General features: G+C 48.3%; 2 protein-coding genes across 3 annotated transcripts in view; both read right to left on the bottom strand.

Moving 5' to 3' along the window:
* Positions 1 to 11091, bottom strand: part of LOC149347759 (uncharacterized) — a 33144-nt gene extending 22053 nt beyond the window's left edge. For both annotated transcript variants that reach the window (XR_016292194.1, XM_089585671.1), the window contains exons 1-4: positions 10875 to 11091; positions 3749 to 3912; positions 3011 to 3078; positions 1447 to 1526 (exon numbers count right to left, since the gene is read on the bottom strand). Coding sequence is in view for 1 of the 2 variants with exons in the window: in XM_089585671.1 (XP_089441797.1) it covers positions 1447 to 1526; positions 3011 to 3078 (148 nt within the window). In the remaining variant the exon portion in view is untranslated. The remainder of the gene's footprint in view (positions 1 to 1446; positions 1527 to 3010; positions 3079 to 3748; positions 3913 to 10874) is intronic.
* Positions 11092 to 14453: 3362 nt separating this feature from the next.
* LOC149347758 (uncharacterized) lies at positions 14454 to 19702 on the bottom strand. The gene is made up of 2 exons (XM_089541636.1): positions 18635 to 19702; positions 14454 to 14517 (listed from the first exon to the last, which is right to left on the bottom strand). The coding sequence occupies exons 1-2, from the start codon at positions 19687 to 19689 to the stop codon at positions 14454 to 14456; spliced, it is 1119 nt and encodes a 372-aa protein (XP_089397762.1). The 5' UTR covers positions 19690 to 19702.
* Positions 19703 to 21342: the final 1640 nt, after the last annotated feature.

Below are 21342 nucleotides of genomic sequence, written 5' to 3'. Positions count from 1 at the left end.
AATAACTAAACTGTATGGTTTAATGTCCCGAAGTAATGGGAGGAACACAGAAGTGGAAGGTGCCGGATAAATTTAGGTTAATCTGGGCTTTTAGCGAGCGCTGATATCGCCCAGCACACGGGTCCATTACTTTTCGCCTTCATTGAAACCCGCCAGCCGTGGCCGAGACTGAACCCGGGTTTCTCAACACTTCAGCAGCGCAATGCTCAATTGCTCGCAACCTGTAGCAACCACAATTAAGAAATCTCAAGTGCAATTCAGGCGTCCATATACAAACCGCAACAGAGCCGCCACTCTTGGCGCATGGTAGCTACCAAGTTCAGGACGGTCAACCCCACTCCGATGGCAACATTCACACTCCACATCCAAGAGGCCACGGACTGCTGGCGAAGATCGTTGGTACATCTACTCACGCGCATAAAGTGCGCGTGAGTGAGTGCGCGTGAGAGAGAAAAAAAAAACTTAACGGTGGATGGTACCATACCTGCGCCTGGTTTGTCTGTCTGCCTAAAGGCGTGGTCGCGGTGGAGTGGCAGTAGGAGCGCTGAATGAGGGCTTCCATAAAGCTGCTATTTTCTCAGAATGGCGAGCCAGCCAGCCAGGAATGAAAAACGTCATTTTACTCTTGTTTCTTTCACTAAAACACAAATTTCTTCTTACCCTCCCCCCTCCCCCAATCTAGATTGCTCTACAACCTACATATGCTAAGCAACTGCTGAATAGTAATCTTTCTCCCTTGGAGACACTAGCACTAGTATGACTGCTTTATGAAAATGCTATTTAACTTTTAAAATGCATTTCAAAGTACAGTTTGTATCTTATCGCTGTTGTGGAACAAAGCCATGCGAGATGATTTCAGCGCAACATTGCAAAGTGCGCTTCTCTGATTCAAAAACGGACACAGCCATGGCTGTTTATTAATGCCATCTTAGAACGCATTTTCTATTATTCCTTTCCGGGTCTATTTTATTTCCCCCCTTACCAGTGATTGCCGGAATTCGTGAAGTGAATGGAAAAATGCAGCCAGGGATCTATTTCTAGTACTATGCACGTGAATTCTTCAAAATATTTTTCTAGAATGTAGGTACCCGTACGCATAACATAACAGTATCGAGAGGTTCTTCATGTTGCCACGAGACCGGAGCGTTTGTGTAATGGTTTGAGCATGCGCCTAGCATGTGGAAGGTGCGGGGTTCCATTACCAGAGCCGTCAGGTACCCACCGGGGATAAAATGGGTACAAGCTTTCCCTTGGGCTGGTGTTCGGATTCATTAAGGTGAAATGCTTTGGAAATGGGTCTTTGACGTCATCAAACACTATAGCATGTCACTGTTTGGCCAGAGATGTACTTGCACTATAAAATATCGTCATCGGTATCATGAAAGTTGCCATGAGTTCTATTCCTGCGGATATGGGGTTTCGTATCTAATATGAAGAGATTCTTACCCGAGGGCGAGCTCCGTGCGCCAAATGTTACTGCCGGAAAACCAGAAGGCCCTGGATCCTCCGGGCCTCGGAACGAATCGCTGAAAAAGAAGGCAGTATTTCCAGATTGTGTGATGTTGTGCTGCTTTCGATTTTCTATGACATAGACGGCAAACGCTATCATGTGTTAACTCGGTTAAAATTCCATGTTCCATCGTATAGATTTAGTGGTTCTAAACCTTCCTGCGCTAAGTGCACGGTTACATTGATTTTCGTGCGCTATGGTGTGCAATGGTAATATGTGTTGTATTGTAAGGTATGGTATTGTATGGTGCGGTATGGTATGGTTTATTTTATGGTTTCGTGAGGTTTAACGTCCCAAAGTGACAAAGTGCGAAGAGAGACGCCATAGTGAAGGGCTCCTTAAATTTCGACCACCTGGGGTTCTTTTACGTGACTGACGTTAAGGAACCCCAGGTGGTCGAAATTACCGGAGCCCTCCACTACGGCGTCCCTCATAGTCTGAGTCGCTTTGAGACGTTAAACCCCCAGAAACCATAAACCAAATCATCTTAGTGATGTAGTTTCGGTTAGAGAAAGCATAACAGAGAACAATTTATTAAGAGTATGGAGGACAGTTTTTATAGTAGGATAATAGTTAAATCTGTAGAGGATCTCGGGCGCCCTATTATTAGATCCACACACTGTTCGTAGTTCAGCACGAAACCACAAGAGCGTAAGAAAGAGCTCACAAACTAGCGCGGGATCCTTGTAGTTTCGCGTTCAGTTGTGACTATCAAGCCACTCCAACCCGCCCAATTCAGCATACTGTTTTACACTGTTCCTCCAAGACAAAAAAATATTTGTTAAATCTTTCCTTCTTAAAAGAAACATAACCGTGATCGTTAAGTCTGCTGCATGGCAAGAATAACTGAATAAGTAGCTGATACTGGCACTCGGCCTGTCTACGAAGTCTATTGGCTTCGTGGTCGGCTGGGTCTTGTCGCCAGTACAGCTTTCATTGCCAGTCACGAGCGGGATACCGAGTGGCCGTGGACGACAACTCAAAAGGTTTCACGTCTGCCACGCAAAACTGGGTGCGCAAGCTGCATGTTTACATGTGCGGCTGTCCGAATCGGTTGTACAAGGTGTGTGGTGGCACACATGCGCTCGGTATATGCTGGTCATGTTAGGACGCCCAGGAAGGACAGATCACGTGACGTTCGTTGAGCCAAAGAGCTCTGTAAGAGCTGCTCGCTGTAGAAGGCAATGAAAAGGTGAAATGTCAGGATGCCTCTGGTTCGCTTCTTGGTTTGGAACATCATGGGATGTTGATCTCACGAATTGCTTTGATTGGATAGCGGACAGCAGGCTGCCGGCAGTAGGTTATTGTGGCTAACTGTTGTTTTTTTTGTGTTGTATCCTATTGTTGTATCCTACTCATATGATAGTAATGGAATGAATCCACTTGATTATCAGCGCATCAATGATGTGCTTAAGTTCCTTAGGTAGTGGGAATGTGTGCTAGATATTACCACTGAAATGAATTCGTATAACACACTGCAACTTATGAAGATAAACTCACCCGAGAAATTCAGATTTGAGGCACTGAAATCTGGGGATGGCGGCGAGGGACCATATCCAAAGGAGCATCTGCATGATAAAAAAAAATCCGACGGTAATTTCTCTTTCGACAGCCAGCCTTGCTTGACTAGAATGTCATAGTAAAGAGAAAAAGCGCTGCTTCTCTACAGGCTCAACGACGAATTCTAGCCTGCTGCAAGTCCTTTTGTAAATTTCCGTAATGACATCGGCTTTTCTGCGACAGAGGACCCTTACACTATTGCGTTAAAAACTGATGTGAGATTTTCTTGCCAGTGGCTTCGAACTCCGCTTTGGGACTAACCAGCAGTCTGCGCTAAGAAGGTAATCAATTTTAGTTTTGATTAGCTTCCTAATCAGGAATCAAGAATCGCGCTAACATCACCTGAAATGCATCTTCATCCATGCCGTTGAGAATGTGCCAGATCTTATCAACTTCTGACATTTATGCGTTCACTCGCTTGAACAGGTCGAGAAGATCCTCGATGTAACTCGCAGTAAAGTTCTCGTCAACCTGCTAAAACCGCGGACGCAAGCGCTGTTCGGCGCGCAGTTGTCTGACAGCCGTACGGCCGAAGACTTCTGAGAAGCTTCTTTAGAAAAGAAATCATCATGTAATGTCCGTCTCGGGGTTCCGATACCAGAGATTCGCTACGCCCGTCAGAGAGAAAATTACACGGTTCAATTTTGTTTCCGCGTCCCATTAGTTGCATGCGCTCACCCACTCATAGGATGCGAGCCAGTCCTCAACGTCATGGTCATCGGTGCCGCTGAAGATTGCGGGGTCTCGCTGGCGTAGGGAACTACGGCACAGACGACGGCCTTGCCCGCTTGTATGGCTTGGTGGTTGGCGTCCGCAGGCATCGTGGCAGGGTTAGTGTACGGCTGCGGAGTTCCAAGGCGAAAGGATGTCAGCACGCACCTCTACCAAATGTAAAGTGGGGTTTCCTTGGAGAACCTTCGGAGCGAGAGCAGGACAGTCCGAGATCCGCCAGTCCAGCCAGGAGAGCGCACATGCAGGTCGCTCGTATGTCCCCCTTGTTTACATAAATATAACTGATGACCGCTGCCGCTGAGTTAGTTTCTGATAATATTTCCTTCCTCTTTCGAACTGCAGGATTCCGGAGGTGCTAAACTGCTCACTGAAACATCTGGTACATATCAGCAGCAGCTGTACGTGAAGGTAAGGATGTCGCAAACAACGTTTCTGCAACCAGTTTTCCCTGGTTCTGCAGAGACTGTGCAACCAGGAGGCCACGCACGACTGGCGTACTAAGCAGCAACGGACCTGAAAAGCATTGTTACGGTCAAGTTGTAGCTAGCATGCCCGGAGAATTGTCACAGGGAAAAATAGCGTGATTAGCATGCAATGCTGCTCTCGCATTACCTTTCCTTAAAATGATCGGGGTGTAAAAAAAGCCACTGGACCGCTCAGATAGCCGACTCTCAATTTCTCCTCTGAAAGAACCCTTTTGAGTTGAGTGGTAGAAGGTGCAACAACTCTGCAAGCGTATCTAGGCTGTACAAACATTAGACCCTTGAGAAACCCTAGCACGAAGCAACTGTGACACCAAATTAAAGGGGCTGCATCAAAATGTTATCAAGGTTATTAATTTCTTTTAACGAAAGTGACTTCCCAAGATCGCAACACGCGCCACAGCATTTGAAACTACCTCAAAAAAATGTCTGCGCCTCCCGTAACCGAGAGTAGAGTAAGCATGAAATGCAGGACGATGCAGAAGCGCACGCGGACACGACGAGACGCAGGCGTGACAAGAATGTATATGCAGCGTGTTCGAAACTGTCTAAAGTGTGTAGAGGCGAAAGCGTTTTCCGCACCACTTTGCCTATGTGACACTGGATGACGTCACCAGTGGATTACGTCACACATAACTGATGACGAAGTAATGACCAATTACTAATTATTGACTAATTACTGATTAATGACGAAATCTAATTCATAATTAATGACGCTCCAGCTTCGCCTTTAGGAGTGGAACGCGACAGCGTGTTGTAGCGGTGCCAGGCAGTGCACGGAACGCGACCACCCGTTCGGCGCGATGCGTTACCTTTTGAAAGCGACGCTTTTTGAGGAAAGGAAATTACGCAGTAATTCTCTGTCATCTCGGTGGGCACTCGAACCGCACCGTACAAGAAGGGAGGAAAGCCACCACCCGTTCGGCGCGACGCTACGGGCGCTTGTATGCCAGTTCTGTACGAGAGCTTTCTGGCAAAATGTCAATGTCAACGCATGCTGCGCACGTGGCACTACCACCAGGTAGCTTAAAGCACGATTGAGGTGTCCAGTGCTCTAAGAGGACATCTATCAATTTCTTCTCTCACTCCCACCTTCCTCCCTTCCCTTACGGTGTGGTTCAGGTGTCCACCGAGATATGTGAGACAGATACTGCGCCATTCCCTTTCTTTTCCTTTCCAGTTTATCACCGCTCGCGTGCTCCATTTTGCATTTGGTGGACCTCTACATACGTAGCGGTGTCCCCATAAGGCGTTACACGACAGCTGACGTAACACCTAGGTTGTTTCTACGCAGTGGCTTGTCCTACACTCGTCCTAAACACTAGCGCTTGAAAAGCACAGACGGAAGCAGAATTGCGTCATTCACGACTGCCCTAAAGCTCGATACAAGGCATTATCGTTCTTATGCATTGTGTAACTCCTCACAGCTTGAAGAACATTATCGGGTCAAGCTAGTAGCCCCGATTGTCATAAATAGAAAACATAGAAAACAGCGCGCCGTTCGAGCCTTACTGACAGGTGTGTTGACGACTGCAGAAAGCTTTTACAGCTGCAGCTGTAAAACACAAAATCTCAATACATGTTCCATAATGAAATGGACTCGTAGAGATGGTTTATGGTTTATGAGGATTAAACGTCCCAAAACTACTCAGGCTATGAGGGACGCCTTAGCGGAGGGCTCCAGAAACTTCGACCACCCGAGTTTCTTCAACGTGCGCTGACATCGCACAGTACACGGGTATCTTGAATTTCAGATTCATCCAAATTTGACCGCCGTGGCCGGGATCGAACCCGCGTCTTTCGGGTCAGCACTCAGCAGCCGAGTGCGATAACCACTGAGCCACCGTGGGTGGTGTCCACCGAGATATGCGAGAGAGATACTGCGCAATTTCCTTTACTTACAACCATGTTTTGGTTTTGAAGAAACGTAAGGCTCAGTAACTTGTCTGCGGTCATCTCAGCCGTGCTGTGAGGGAGGGATGAAGGTAGGAGTTGAGAAGTGTAGTGGAGGACTCCGGAATAATTTCGACCACCTGGGGATCTTAAATATGCGCTGACATCGCGTAGCACACGGGTGCCTTCAGCGTTTCGGCACCACCGAAAACGCGGCCGCCGCAGTAGGGTTCGAACTCGGATACTCTGGCTCAGTAGCCGAGCGCGATAATCAAGCCACCATGGTGGGTCACGTGGCAATTCGTTCCCGCAGGGAGCAGCAAACGCGCGAGAGTATGCCGCAACCGGGCAGGTGTTTATGGTTTAGGGGGGTTTAACGTCCCAAAGCGACTAAGGCCATAGGGAAAGCCGTAGTGAAGGGCTATACACCACTGACAGTCCGGCAGTTTGGAGCACTTCTGCGAAAAAAAATTGGAAGACGCGTAAACTTCGCCTTTAAGAGTTTAACGCTACAGCGCGTTGCTGCGCTGGCAGGAAGTCCACGGTACGCCTTCGCGCGTTCAGCGCGACGCCTTGCCCGTTGGAAAAAGCTTTGAACACAACGCATATTTGAGGAGAGGAAATAGTAATTGTCTCTCATCTTGTTGTATGTACACCTAAACCCCGCCGTAAGGAAAGAAAGGTAAGTGGGAGTGAAAGAAGAGAGTGAGTGAGGTGCCATAATGGAGGAAACGAAAATTGTATTTGAGAAAAGGAAGTTACACTGCCTCTCACACATTTCGGTGCACAACCGCAGCCCCGATTATAGGTCGCAGGTTTGAATTCCTGCGGCAAGCTCTCTTACTAGTGAGAAAGTTTATGCTGCTGGAAACGCTGGATGGTTTCGTTTGGTTTATTCGGGTTTAACGTCCCAAAGCGACTGAGGCTATGAGAGACGCCGTAGTGAAGGGCTCCGGAAATTTCGACCACCTGGGGATATTTAACGTGCAGTGACATCGCACAGCACACAAGCCTTTCTTCAAGAAATTCAGCCGCCGCGGCCGGGATCGAACCCGCGTCTTTGGGGTCAGCAGCCGAGCGCCGTAACTACTGAGCCACCGCGGCGGGGCTATTACACCATCTGGAATATTCTACCGCAAACAGTTGGCACGAAACACTTTTCCGACGCGCGGTGTCGGCAGCTGCAACTACGACGCCGACGGCTTTTCGACCGAACGAGCTATATACGCTGGTGCGTAAACGACCATGTGTCCGATACCGAAGAAGCGCCATAGAAATACACAGATAAGAGGTCACACACATATATTCTCAACCACCACATATCGCATTAAAAGCTGTCGCTCAATTTCGCGTTGACACGTGGTGACGGCCATGTCATTTGTAGTTCTTTTTAAGGGTTGCATCAAGCCGCTCTACACCACTGATAGTGCAACAGTTTGGAGCACTTTGTGCGAAAAGTAAGCTGCGGTTTAGCTACTGTTAAACTGGTTAGAGAGGTACAGGGCAATTAGACGCGGCCGGGCAAGCTGTGGTGTACCGAGCAACTAGATGCGGCTTGGCATCTGAAACGTTGAGTGCGTTCCGGACACTAGATAGTCACCGCTCACACCCCGCCACCCTGGAAGGTGGCAGTGAATAGTCGAGAGGTTGCTCACCCTCTGAACGCTGCAGTGCCGTGCGTCTGCCACAACGTTTGCAGCCCACGTCTCTCTCTCACCACCACCACATACTTCAAAAGTGCGACTGAGGCGTCCACTGGCCCAGGCTGCCAGTTAGCATTGCGCCCTTCCTTTCCTCAATATCGTCAGAGTCGAGAACGTTGTCAACGCCAAGGAACACAGTGAACGCCGACGGCCTACGGCTGCACTGCCGCGTTTCTGCCACAACGTTGTCACTGCCAACGCATGCAGCGCACATGTCACTACCGCCACGTAGCTTAAGAGAGAGAGAGAGAGAGAGAGAAAACTTTATTGTCGGAAAAGAAGGGTTCCTGGACGCTTAGGAGAAGGGCCAGGTGGCTGTTAGCCGATAGCTGGCGGCGACCTCTTCGGCGCGCTCGCTGGCTCCTCCGCAGCTCGGACGGCGGGGTCCGAGCTGCGCAGCACTTCTTCCCAGGCGTCCGGTGAGGGAGCTTCTCTAAGAGCTTCCGGAGGAGGATCCTCCGGGATGTCCCATAGCATATGATCGAAGGTGGCAGTGCCACCGCAGTGTTTGCAGGTGGGGTATATCAGATCGGGGTAGATGTGGGTGTAAATGTACGGGTTCGGGTAAAAATGGGTTTGAAGTCTTACCTCCTGGTGTTTGGAGAGTGACTTGTGCGGGGGAGGATAGATTCTTCTAGAGAGTTTGTAGAATTGGGTAATTTCGTGGTACGAAATCACTGCCTCCATCTCGGATCCCCCTGGACGAGAGCCCACCGCTCGGCCAACAAAACCTCGAGCGTGTTGGTGGCCTGCTTCGTTCCCTGGGTTCCCTGAATGGGCAGGAGTCCATACCAGTTTTATTTCTCGTTGCAGTGTAATATTTGTGAGGATGTTTCTAGCAGTTAGGGATATTCTACCGCGCGAGAAGTTGCGTATGGCAGTCTTGGAATCACTGAGAATGATGTCAGCGTCAGTATTTGCTATGGCCAAGGCTATGGCCGCTTCTTCTGCTTGATCCGCGTACTTGACCGTGACTGAGGCCGCAGAGATGCACTCGCTTCTTCCTGCTATGAATTTGGATGCGCAGATAGCGAAGGCCCCTTGGCTGAAATTATAATCGGCTGCATCGGTGTATACTGCTCCAGGATGATTGAGGTACTTTCTATGCAGAGCCCGCGCTCTTGCTCGTCGTCTGCCATCGTGGAAGCCCGTTTGCTTATTTTTGGAGGGGAGCGGTTTGATGACTGGTTTGTCGCGCACTCCTCGTAGTAGAGGGCCCGGTCGGTTAAACAAGGGTTCAGCGTTTACGCCTATTCGATCTAGAATCTCCCTTCCCGCTGTAGTGCTGGCCAGTCTTTGGATGTGCATCGCCTTGTGTGCAGTGATGAGTTCTTCTACAGTGTTGTATATACCCAAGGATAAAAATCTGTCCGTGGGTGTGTTTCTAGGAAGCCCTAGACCAGCTTTATATGCCTGTCTCAGTAACCTGTTTAATCTGTCGATGTCCACCTTAAATAGTTTGAGGCATGGTAGAGAGTAGGTGAATCTGCTAATGACGAATGCATGTATAAGGCGACAGATGTCGGCCTCCTTCATAACTCTCTTCTTAGCAGTGATTCTTCGAATGAGCCTGACTATCTGGTTGACCGTTGTTTCCAGACGGGGGATTGTAATGTTGCTATTACGATTATTTTGAATGAACCGACCTAGTACTCGAATGGTTTCGACCTCCTTTATCGGGAGACCTTGAAGGTTCACCTTTATGGTGTTTGCTCTGTTTCTTATGTCTGATTAGAAGGAGTTGGGGCCAGTTATGCGCCTCCCCTTTGCTTTCGAAGCTCGCGCTCTTCATCGGATTCGGCGCAGCTCCGGAGCAGCTGCAGGGGAGGTGGGAGGAACGCGGGTACGGCCGCTTATCTGTTTTTTCAGCCCGCGTCCGCTTCGGCGGACGCGGTTGTTGCGACGCGCGTCTTTTTTCTTCTTATCTTTGAACTCTTTATCTGCACGTGGCAGCGGTGGTGGCTCGGCTGGAGCCAGTAGGCAGGCCCGTGCACTTTCCTTTTCATCCTTCTCTCAGTCCCACCAACAACAACGAGCGGCTGAAGGTCATTGGCTCATGAACCATGGCATGCAGAGGCATAACAAATGTGTCCACGGATGGAGCAGGTATTTTGGTGCATACCATTGCAACGCCGACGCCATGCCTTTCCCTATGGTACCATTGCCGCTACCATATCAGCTGCAGTACCAAAAAACCTCACAGTTACCCGATCGCGGCAGCAAATGGTGGTATGCAGATTTCAAGGTAGGTAACTGCAGTGGCCCAGCTCGACCCGCAAGGCTTTTTTAAGTAGACAAAGCCTTGATCGCAATGAAAAGCGCGTGTCGAAATTAACGGCAGAGGTTTAACACAAGTTAGCTTGTTGATCGTTGACCTGTGTAATAAAAATAAAGTACTCTCGAGGGTAATCAACAGTAGCCTCATCGCGAAACAAAGCGTTCTACAAAGACTTTCCTGTGCTCTTAGTGGTCATGACATTCGGCTGCTGACCCGAAAGACGCGGGTTCGAATCCGACCGGGTCTAATTTCGATGGAAGCGAAATTCTAGAGGCCCGTGTGCTGTACGATGTCAGTGCACCTTAGATGGTCGCATTTTCGGAGCCCTTCACTACGGCCTCCCTCAGCCTGGAGCAGCAGCGGTGGCTCAGTGGTTATGGTGCTCGACTGCTGACCCAAAAAACGCAGGTTCGGTCCCGGCCGCGGCGGTCGCATTTCGACGTAGGTGAAACTTCTTGAGGCCCGTGTACTGTGCTACGTCAGTGCATGTTAAAGAAACCCAGATGCTCGAAAATTCCGCAGCCTTTCACTGTGGCGTCTCTCATAGCCTGACTCGCTTTGGGACGTAAAACTTCATAAACCAAAACCCAACCTGAGTCGGTTTGGTACGTTAAACCCCCCATAAACCATAAACGCATGCTTTAAAACACTCTTCCGGCTTTTCCATTGTAGGCGGAAGTAATAATTCGGAGGTTAGGGTTGATCTCGATTCTCACCTTGCATGATGTGTCGGTTCACCGCGGTGGATTCTCTCGCTGATGTCGAAGGTGGTTGACGGCAGGATGAAGTCATGGGAAACGCCAAACTACCCTAGAGTTCATCAGTGCCTTCGAGCAGCATCTCGCTGAGCTTTTTCAAATTCAACTTGAGGTCACGACACCGGGCTTAGAACTTTTCGGAGTAACCCTGGAGACGCGTCTGGTTCGGAGGATGTCCACGCCAGCAGTGTGCTGCGTCTGCATCAGCGTGTCACATGATGATTACGTGCCTCATCGTTGTAATCAGTTGTCGACAGAAATGTCACGCTTCTCAGTGGGTCGAAATGGTCGTGACGTCAGTGTGCGCGAATTTCAAACGGGGCCAATTGTACTTTGGTTAGTAACCATGCAACCAATTAAAGGGATGGTATAGTGATGCTCAAAGTTAGTCGGACTGAATTTAGTTCATTAACCAATTAGCATAATTAACCTAATTTTCTAGTCCGACCAGAATAATTAATAAAACCGTGTAGGAAATTGGTCGAGTTGGGGAATCGCGGACCATGCTAACCACTCCGCCATGACAGCTCGATGGTTTGGAATAACAAAGGCGCGTCTAGTCAGTCTAGTGAATCCGGTGTCTTTGTTCACTCCCATCCCTTCCCTTACGGTGAGGTTCAGGTGTCCACTGAGATATGGGAGACAGACAAATATCCTTTCCTAAAAACCAATTTACCGACGAGCAAGGCGTAGAGGAGAATGGGCGATGGCGTTCTGTGAACTCCCTGTAAGCGTTGCAAGACGCTGTCGCGTTCCACACTCGGAGGCGAAGCTTAACATCTTAACCACGTGACACAAGCAGCAACACCGCCCTTAAGGCTTTCGCCTCACCGCACTTTAGGTCAACGAAGTGCCCCCTGAATTTTTCGCTCTTCTTCTTCTTCTTCACCTCTTTATAATGGCACATACCCACGTGGGGGGATTGGCCAAGGTATAGTGGTATACATAAGGAAATTTTCATCAGATTACGAGAAAATATCGGAGCCAAACGTGAATTTTGAAAAATGTGTTCATGAAAAACGACAAAAGAATATTTGAAGTGAAATAACAAAGAACATTTTGGCGAGAATAATAATTTTAAAGAAAGAAAAATAACTCCGAGACTTTTTTCGCTCTTCCTGGCTCCACCTTTCTTAGTCGTCTTCTTACCTTCACGTTTATATCGAGATTTTAGATCGGCAGATTTACTTCGTCACAGGAAAATTTCTCGCTCGTTCTTGTTTCACAAAAGTTTCTTTTTTGCCGATTGTTAGAAAGCGATTTTTTTTCCAGCCGCTCTACGCATCATCTCTTATTGGTTTGGTTGGGTTTGGGGAGTTTACCGTTCCAAAGCGACTCAGGCTATTAGAGACGCCACAGTGAAGGGCTCAGAAAATTTAGACCACCTGGGGTTCTTTAACGTACACTGACATCACATGGGCCCCTAGAATTTTGCCTCCATCAAAAGTGGACCGCCCCGACCGGCTGAAAATGGGTATCCTGGACAGAGCAGAGCGACACCGTTTACCACCGATGCTTAATAAGTTACATTAGAGTAACCAAACAAGCCCATCAACGCCCAAAACCTCCGTCCCATTTCGCTGACTTCGTGCTTGGGCAAACTCTTTGAGCATGTCATCCTCACCCGTCTCACGCAACACATGGAATCCCATGGACTATATCCACATACTATGGTAGGATTTCGATCCCACCTCTCGGCACAGGACGCCCTACTGCAGATTTCACACGCTATCCTCAATGACATGTTACATCACACCAGAGCAATCCTGGCAGTCGACCTCACCAAAGCATTCGACAAAGTTACGCACAGCGCCATCCTGCAGGGCATCCAAGAGCTGCAGTTGGGGCCTAAGACCTACAACAGTGTGTCGAACCGGAACCGAACCTGAACCCGAAACCGGAACCGAACCCGAATTTTTGCCCGGAACTGGAACCGAACCGAACCAAATTTTTTTTTCGCCATCATGGAACTGAACCCGAACCGGAACGATTCAAAGGAACCGTTCCGAACCGGTTCGGGGACTCGGTTCAGCCGCCCATTTTGTGCAACACGGCATACTTTTTTTTCTTTTTTCAGAACAAATGGCATATGCCAGGGCTTAGATTTACCCAGCGAAAGCTGTCGGCGCTATAGAGTGCGAAATTGGCTTCCAGTCGAAATGGCATCCAGGTCAACAACAAAACTGAAAGAAGTCTCGTGTCTAGGAAGAAAGCTAATTGACGTTTCTGCAATGTGATTTTGGTAATTGTAAAGTATTTTAAATCAGATTTACGTGAAATGTTGATTTTATATTATCCCCCTTTCACGTGCTTACGTACAGCTTTACTCGAATTGTTAGCACTGCTTTAACTCGTAAAGCACAGAGTGAGAATGGTTTTCTTTTCTTTGTGTCGAGTACCATAAATATGTGAATCATAGGCGCAGTGACCCAATCACGTTGTGCAACGTTTACTTTCTGAGGTATTCCTTGTCTCAGATAGCAGATAATGAATAAGACCCCTCACGATGGCTCAGTGGCTGTGGTGCTCGGCTGTTAATGGCAAGGTCGCGGGTTTGATACCGGTGGCGAGGTCGCATTTTGATAGCGACGAAATGCCAAAATGCGTGTGTGCTGTGCGATGCGAGTGCATTCTGAAGAACTCCAGCTGGTGTACGCTAATCTGAAGTCCTCCACTACAGCGTTCCTGATAGACTCCGCGCCGCTTTAACGCGTTAGAACACACCTAATACTATTAATACAAAACAAATAAATATACATATGTGTTTTCTTTTTAAAGAATCCGAGCATTATTTGTTGCACGCGATGGAAATAAACAATGAAAGGCGGGCATGTAGCAGCGGTGCGATACATAGAAAAAAAAATAGTGATTACACAAAGAGGCAATGGGGAAATACATGCGCTCGCTGAGATGTGAAAAACGCCTAGAAAGGTGCTCCTGAAATGAAATGTAACTGCGATGAAGTGATTTTCGTTAATGTCGATGCATTGAAATTGTTCTGCTTATATATAAAAAAAAGCCAATCGCTAGCGGGCAGCTTCGTCACGCTGTTCTCAGATTGGTGTATCTTGAATTTTCTGACGGGCGGCTTATATATGCCTCTCTGCCGCACATAAGGGAAGCCAACAATAACCGAAACCAAGGAGCATAGGGGATGTACTTTTTTAAAGTAATTTGTGGTGTTCATCAATAGGAGCTTAAAGAGTAATTACTTTTAACGATAATTGATTAAACTAAAAAAAACACATTCCGAAAATAGGATCCGAACCCTTGTTCAAATTTTGCGTCCGGTGCTCTACCAACTGAGCAACGGCGATGGTTTTTTTCTTTATTGCATGGAAATAGTGCCGAAAAGGAAAATCGGAGTAAGCCCATGCCACAAAACACCAGGCTGTGCAATACGAGCCCACCATACCCCTGCAAATCCCCACCTCCCTAAACATCAGAAGTATGAGAACCAACCCAAGCATCTAGATAGGGGAGCCAGCAAGGCGGCCTTCCAGGGCAACATATACTCCCCTCACCAAAACGCACTGCTCACGGAACAAAGATTTCGATGACCCCGGTGATTCGGCGGTGGTCCATCATACGGCTCTTGACACTAAAGAGTCACAGCAACATAAATAGATCACACGGCACAACACAGTTTGTCTCCACTGGAAAAAAACGGGTACTAATCCGTGTGATTTCAATGTCCTTCTCAAGTGCACGTTCGCCGTAATTACGTCCCAGAAGAACGTAGCATAATTGCACAGAATAAAACAATGGTCAATGGTCTTTGGCGCATTGCGTACGCGGCAATTTACCGTCCATGGCACAAACATCTTCTCAGCATGAAGTAATGCCTTGACAGGCAGCGTCGGTGTGTGAATTTTAGAGAAGAACGCTTTTGCAGCAGAAGAAATAAATGTACATTTGCTTTACACGTTTTAAAGCACTGGTGTTAAGGAACTCCAGAAAAGGTTGCCGATACAACAGTACAGGAAACAAATACCCTGTAAGTACGTGAGTCGTCTGCCTTCTGGAGAGGCTATACAGGTAGTCTAAAGAAAAGCGCACAGAGAGGAAATTTAAGGTGTCCGCTACTTCCGTGCTGCGGTGACGACTGTCTAATCTTTTTGGCTTTCAGGTGTGCAACCGGGGTGTAGTGTAAACGAACCATCAGAGTGTTCACCTGCGCCACCCTCATCGATAGCAGCGAACGTAATGCGTCTTCTTTTACAGAGTGCCACATGAAAAACGTGGTCAAACGGTGAGGGCAGAAGCTGTGCGAGAACCCTCGCTTCGGTTGTTTGTGTCTGAGGCGAGAGGCTAAAGGTTGGCTCACATGCAAGCGAATGGACGACTGAGCGGCGCGTCCAAGCGAAAATTTCGAACTTGTTGGAACCTCGCCGTTCACCACCGCGACGACTCAAATACAAATTATTGCAAAGCGGCGTCAGGATTCGCTAGCGTTTTCGCTTTCTGTTGTGGAACGCTTTGCAATGGCACACGTGCAGCATTCACAGCATTCCATCTCAGGTAGATCGGCTGCAGGTAGATGGGGCATTTTAGACCGAAGCTATTATGCGCCCGTTCCAGCGTTCCACGTCGTAGTCGGCGTAACCGGTTGTCCAAGTAGCAGAGCGAATTAAACGCCACCTGGAAGGTGGCTACCACGGGAAGACCCCAAGGGTGGCTATAGCAGCGTAATACGCCACATGCCAGGTAGCGTGTGATGAGTAGCGCTTAAACCTCGCATTACCGACAATTGCAACCGTCTGTCAATTTTTTTGCCAGTGAGTGCCCGGATGTGCGCCCATCAGATTATGCACGCGTGTGCATACACATGCTTAAGCGCACGCACGCACCCACGCACGCACGCACCCCCCCACACATACACACACACGCACGCGCGCACGCACATGCACACGCACACACCACGGAATTTTTTTAATTTTTGAGAAAGGGGACTAAACTGCTAACGCAGTAAAGAAACCTACTACAATACTCTAACCATGAGTGGGAATCGAGCCAGTGGCGGCGGGAGCAACAGAGAAGCTTCGTTTACTGATGCCTTAGGCTACTCGGCCATCTTCGAAGATTCTTTTTATTGTTGCCGCATGCATGGAATATCAGGAACCTCGCTGACCTCGTCTTGCCTTACTTGACTGGGTCGAATTACGCGACCTCGGCATACGGCCTCATGCCACTATCACTCCCTTGCTCTACCCGCACATAAAAATTCCTGAAAGCGCACACGTCAAGAAAGGGTGATTAGTCAGGAGGTTGAACTTTCGCAGCATATACGTTTTGAGCTGAAATGAACTGTTCTCTGAACAGTAACCTCGCCGATAGTGGCGATTGTGCGTGTTTATCAAGCATGCAGCTTCTTCACACGATAAGCAGTCTTAATAACAGGTAAAGTTCACACGGAATTCCCGTGTCCTTCATTACTGGCACAAATCTTATAGTGTAAGCCATGACCTCAATGGCCGTTTTAAGAGAATGCTGAAGTGAGCTATGTCTCAAGCGAACATAGCGTCACAAACAATTTCGTTGTTCAATAGTTCCTCCTTGCTTGCAGATGTAGCAATTCACTGATCATGGGACATACGTCCGCTTGGCTCGATGGCATGTCCTAACAAGTAAGGTCGACTTTTGAAGTCTACGAAAGGTTTTTGGGGCCTATTGAATGTACACCCTCTGAACTCGCCTTAATATAAGGCCGTCAAGAAAGGTTAGGTAAGGCTGCACGTAGAGGAAGTAATGACCGATCAAAACCTTTGTCAGCTGCCTTCTGGAGAAGCCGTACAGGTATTCGCAGGAAAAGCGAATACTTAGGAAATCAAGTGTATCAGCACAAAATTCCCTCACGACTATGTACATAAAAGACAGATAACATTTAGTCACCTAATAAGCCCAGCTGCCAGGAAACGGTGGCTTTCGGTTTCGAAAAATAAAAATCGTGAAACAGGTTACTGGACAAAAACTGCACGAAAGACTCACCATACTGTATCAAGGTAGCATTAAATTCGGTCCACGCATGGGCTCCCTTTGAAAGCGCCCAGAAAAGTAACAAAGATTCTATTTAACGAATTTACGATCGTCCTCTTGCAATGCACCAATTGCAACATATTCACAGCGCAACGTCGCATCGAAGACGTCGCAAGTTTGTGTCGGTACAGACACGAAGAGCCCCCAACCAATGCAAGCCTGCTTTTTTATCATATTCTTTTCATCAGAGCAAGAGACGGAGACGACATCAGCATAGGACAAAATCTTAATTTTACACTGTACTAGCGACAAGCCACGATTAGCTGTGTTTTTCAAGAAACTGAGCTATAGACAAGCGTCAGGCCGTGACGTCACGGAGATGCGGCGGCGCTGGAGTCAGCACAGACTTTCGTTGTGTAGGCAAAAGCCGGTACCGTGTGCCTTGGGTATGCCATGCTTGAACGTTTTTGAACGCATTTTCCAATATTCCGGCGAGCTGTGGTGCGCGTGGTTGAACCGTAATGCTGAAGAAAGGCAGCGGCACAAGTTTCCACAAGTTTATCACATTTAGATATGGGCCAAAGCGTTGCGCAGCGCCCGTGGAGCGGGAAAAGTTCGGCGACGGATCGGCTGCGCGGCTAGTATTGCATTTCTGCATCGATATATGATAGTTTGCGTCTATTAATCCGCATGTTTGCTCTTCAGTCGCGCGGCGGACAATGCAAGAATAAAACGTCTGCAGCTTGTTCGCGTTCTGTCGGGCTCTCATTATGAGAAGTCTGGACTCGACATTCCGTATGTGGGTGTGACCGTAAATTGAACGCAGGGGACCGTTTTCAGGCGACAAGCACCCGGACAACGTCCCGGGCATCTCTTCGCGTCAAAAAAAAAAAAAGTTGGAGGCTCATCAAGGTTAAGCCCCGTGGATGCTAAGCAGCCTTCGTTTTGCATTCTTATTATTAACGTCCTTAGCGTTTGGAGGCATCTTGACCGCATACACGCCCGGCGCAAAGACGCTGGAGCGATTGCGGGCACAGAGACTGACGCGACGGCGGTCGCGCGCCGCTTCATCCCTGGCGTGTCGTCATATATCACGTGATGCAGCGATGGTGGCGCCGCCGCCGCATCGCGCGCGACGGCGCGAACCGAAGCGTGGAGGCCTCCGCCGGGCGACGTCCGACGGCGCGATATGAGGCCCCATCTGCAGCCGGTGTGACGTCTCACGTGACGTCCCATCATGTGATCTCACTTCAAGGTCAATGGTGGCCACCGCCGGGCGTCGCGGGAAGGCCCGAAACCTACGTTAATATGCTTCGCATAAAGGAGGAGGATATAAAAGAGGAAAGGCAGGGAGGTTAACCGAAAGAATAATCGGTTTGCTACCAAAAACAGTTGCTGCCAGTCGCCTTCATGCTTTCATCGGGCCACTAAGTACGACCTTTGAGTGAGTGAGTGAAAACTTTATTGTATCTTTCAAGGGAGTCGCGGTTGTGAAGTCTCCGTCGTCTTCTCTGGCGCTGGCGACTGGAGGCTTCACGTCAGCAAGGGTGGGCCCCTATTCCAAGGCGCCACTGAGTCGTGCTGCATCAGTCGCGTGCTGCACTAAGGCCCTTTGGGTCGCGAGCGCGCCGCTGGTGAGCCGACTCTCCCATTGCTCCGCACTCGGGTGTTCGTGTTGGTGGAATGCTTTGTTGCGTTTGCATTCCCACGTGATATGATAAAGTGTAGGTGTGGCATCGCACGAAGGGCAGGTGGCTCTGTATTGTGTCGGGAACATCTTATTAAGTATGTGTAGGTTAGGAAAGGAGTTGGTCTGTAATCTGCGCCAGCCGGTCGCTTCCTCCTTTGTTAGGGCTTTGTGTGGTGGTGGATATCTAATTCTAGCTCCCCTATGCAAGTGCAAGGTCTCTGCGTATCCCCCCTCGCAAGCCTGTAGGCGGAGCTCCGGAGCATTTGACTGCCCTGCTCGGAATGCGTTACCTCGAGCTAGGCTGTCTGCCCTTTCGTTCCCCACTACGCCCGCGTGGCCCGGGATCCAGATTAGGTTATGCCTGGGTTTCTCCTCGGCGGAGGTTACCCCGCTGAGTATTTTAAGGGCTGTTCTGCTGATCCTGCCCCTCGTGTAGTTCCTACACCTCTCCTTCGAGTCCGTCAGTATGTTGAGAGATCGGCCCGTTCTGTAGCCTTCTGCTGCCTCCAGCGCAACGGCAATCTCTTCGGCCTCCGCTGTGCCGGCGACCTTTGCCGTGGCACACGTGATCATGTTTCCTTCCTTGTTTACCACTACCGTCGCGGCTACGCGTTCTCTCTCGCGCGGATATACGGCAGCGTCTGTGTATACGGTGTTGTCTAACTGGGCTAGCGTTCTCTCCACGTACTCGGCCCTCGCTTTTCGTCTGTTTTCGTGAAGATTGGGGTCCATGTTTTTTGGCAATGGTCCTACGTTAATGGTTTTCCTAAGGTGGCCCGGTACGCCCGCGTATCTGTCTACCAGTCCGCTCGTGTCCCGACCCAACCTTCTTAGCAGCGCTCGTCCCGTGGGGGTGCCTCTGAGTCTCGTGGTTTGCGTTTCCAGCAGAGCTTCGGCGAGCTCGCTGAAGGTGTTGCTGATGCCTAGCTGGAGCAACTTTTCGTTCGACGTGTACTTGGGTAGGTGGAGAGCAGTCCTGTACGCCTTCCTGAGAATGATGTCGGCTTGCTCTCTTTCCGCCTTGGTCGTCGCGTGGTACGGCAGGGAGTACGTGACTCGGCTGACAATTAGGCTGTTAACTAGCTTGAGAGTGTCTTCTTCTCTCATTCCATATCTCTTTTGGGAGACTCTGCTGATCATACGGCCCACCTGCTCTGCCGCCTTACTCAGCAGACTTATGGTGTGGCTGCATTTCCGGCTCCCTTGCAACCACCCTAGTAGCACGCTTTGTTGCCTCAGTGTGGCCACAACGTTAGCTTCTAACATTGCCTTAACGTGGCTAGCGTCCTCTTTTTGCCACGTTAACGCAACATACATAAGACAACGTTGAGACAATATTGCTCCAATGTTACGTCAACTTTCAGTCAATGTTAAAGCAACTTCTGGAGACAATATTAACGCAACATTGCGACAACATTTTCTTAATGTTGATACAACTTTTTATTCGCACACATGCAACATTCCCACGACAATGTTACTGCAATATTGCTGCAATGCTGTCATAATGTTTCAGGAATATTCAGACAGCATTCTAAATTACTGAAATATTTCAGCGACCAATAATGGCTGCTGCTCAATAAAGTGATCTCTTGAAAGGCTAAACTGTGTACAATGGCATCGTCATACCAGAATGGTTACAGCAGCTTAAGGTCACAAGAACGAGCAACTGAGCATTACTCCTTGCTACACAGTAATGCGGTGCTTGCTATAGAATACAAATACAAGACTGCACTGCACAACACATTGTTTTTCCATACTTTGCAGACCACTTAGTCTAAATAAATCCTTAAATGTAACATTCATCAGCTCTCTACCAGTGCTCCTATCGTTTAGATGCAACAAGATTCCATGACATGGTTATTCTGACAATTAGACTGATTTATTTAAATAGACAGAAATATAACTTAGAAAAAGGAAGCAGACTTATAATACACTCAACATTTACACAAACACATTGGCATAGCTTGAAAAATGCAACACATGGGCTTACATTTTCAGAGATATGATTAATTTAATTACTTCATAAAGAAACTTGCAACAAATCTAAAAAAACAGTACACATGTGAGCTACTCAGGAACAAGAAACACAGCTAATGTTTTAAACAGTTACTAGGCACATTACCATAGCATGAAAACGTGCACACACCTCTCAACTGGCATGTTATAGATACAAAACACTTGAGTAAACTATTTACACAACAATAGCACATCTTGAAAACATGCACCACCTGGACTTTGTATTTCCCAAATATAAGACATTCATTTTGTGCACAAAATTGCAACAAATAAACAAAGTAGCAGTGCAACCTAGTTGGACATTCAGAAACAAGGAGCAGAGGTATTATGAACAGCAGAGTTAGTAACTGGGCTGGTTAACATCACTGATTTAAGTGCATAGTTTTCCAGCCCTACGGAACACACACACACAGATACATGAGCCGCCGCGGTGGTTCAGTGGTTATGGTGCTCGGCTGCTGGCCTGTTAAGACACGAGTTCTATCCTGGCCGCGGTGGTCGTATTTCGATGGAGGCAAAATGCTAGAGGCCCGTGAATGCAATTTGCATGCAAGAGATCTAAAGAATGAGGACAGGTTCCAAACTTGTTAAGCACTGCAGTGATTGTACAGATTTTCAAGTGTGAAGATCCTTAGCAGAAGCAGACCACAAACCACATGTGAAGCGACAGAGATGCATCATATTAAAAAAGCTGGTTCACAATGTGCGAGCAATAATTCAATTGTATCATATAATGCTGATATG

This window comes from Amblyomma mixtum, chromosome 4 (assembly GCF_055824585.1).
Source record: "Amblyomma mixtum isolate Tamu chromosome 4, ASM5582458v1, whole genome shotgun sequence".
In the NCBI taxonomy this organism is placed as follows: domain Eukaryota; kingdom Metazoa; phylum Arthropoda; class Arachnida; order Ixodida; family Ixodidae; genus Amblyomma; species Amblyomma mixtum.
The sequence above is the reverse complement of the archived record's forward strand: the minus strand, read 5'-3'. Positions and strand labels throughout refer to the sequence as shown.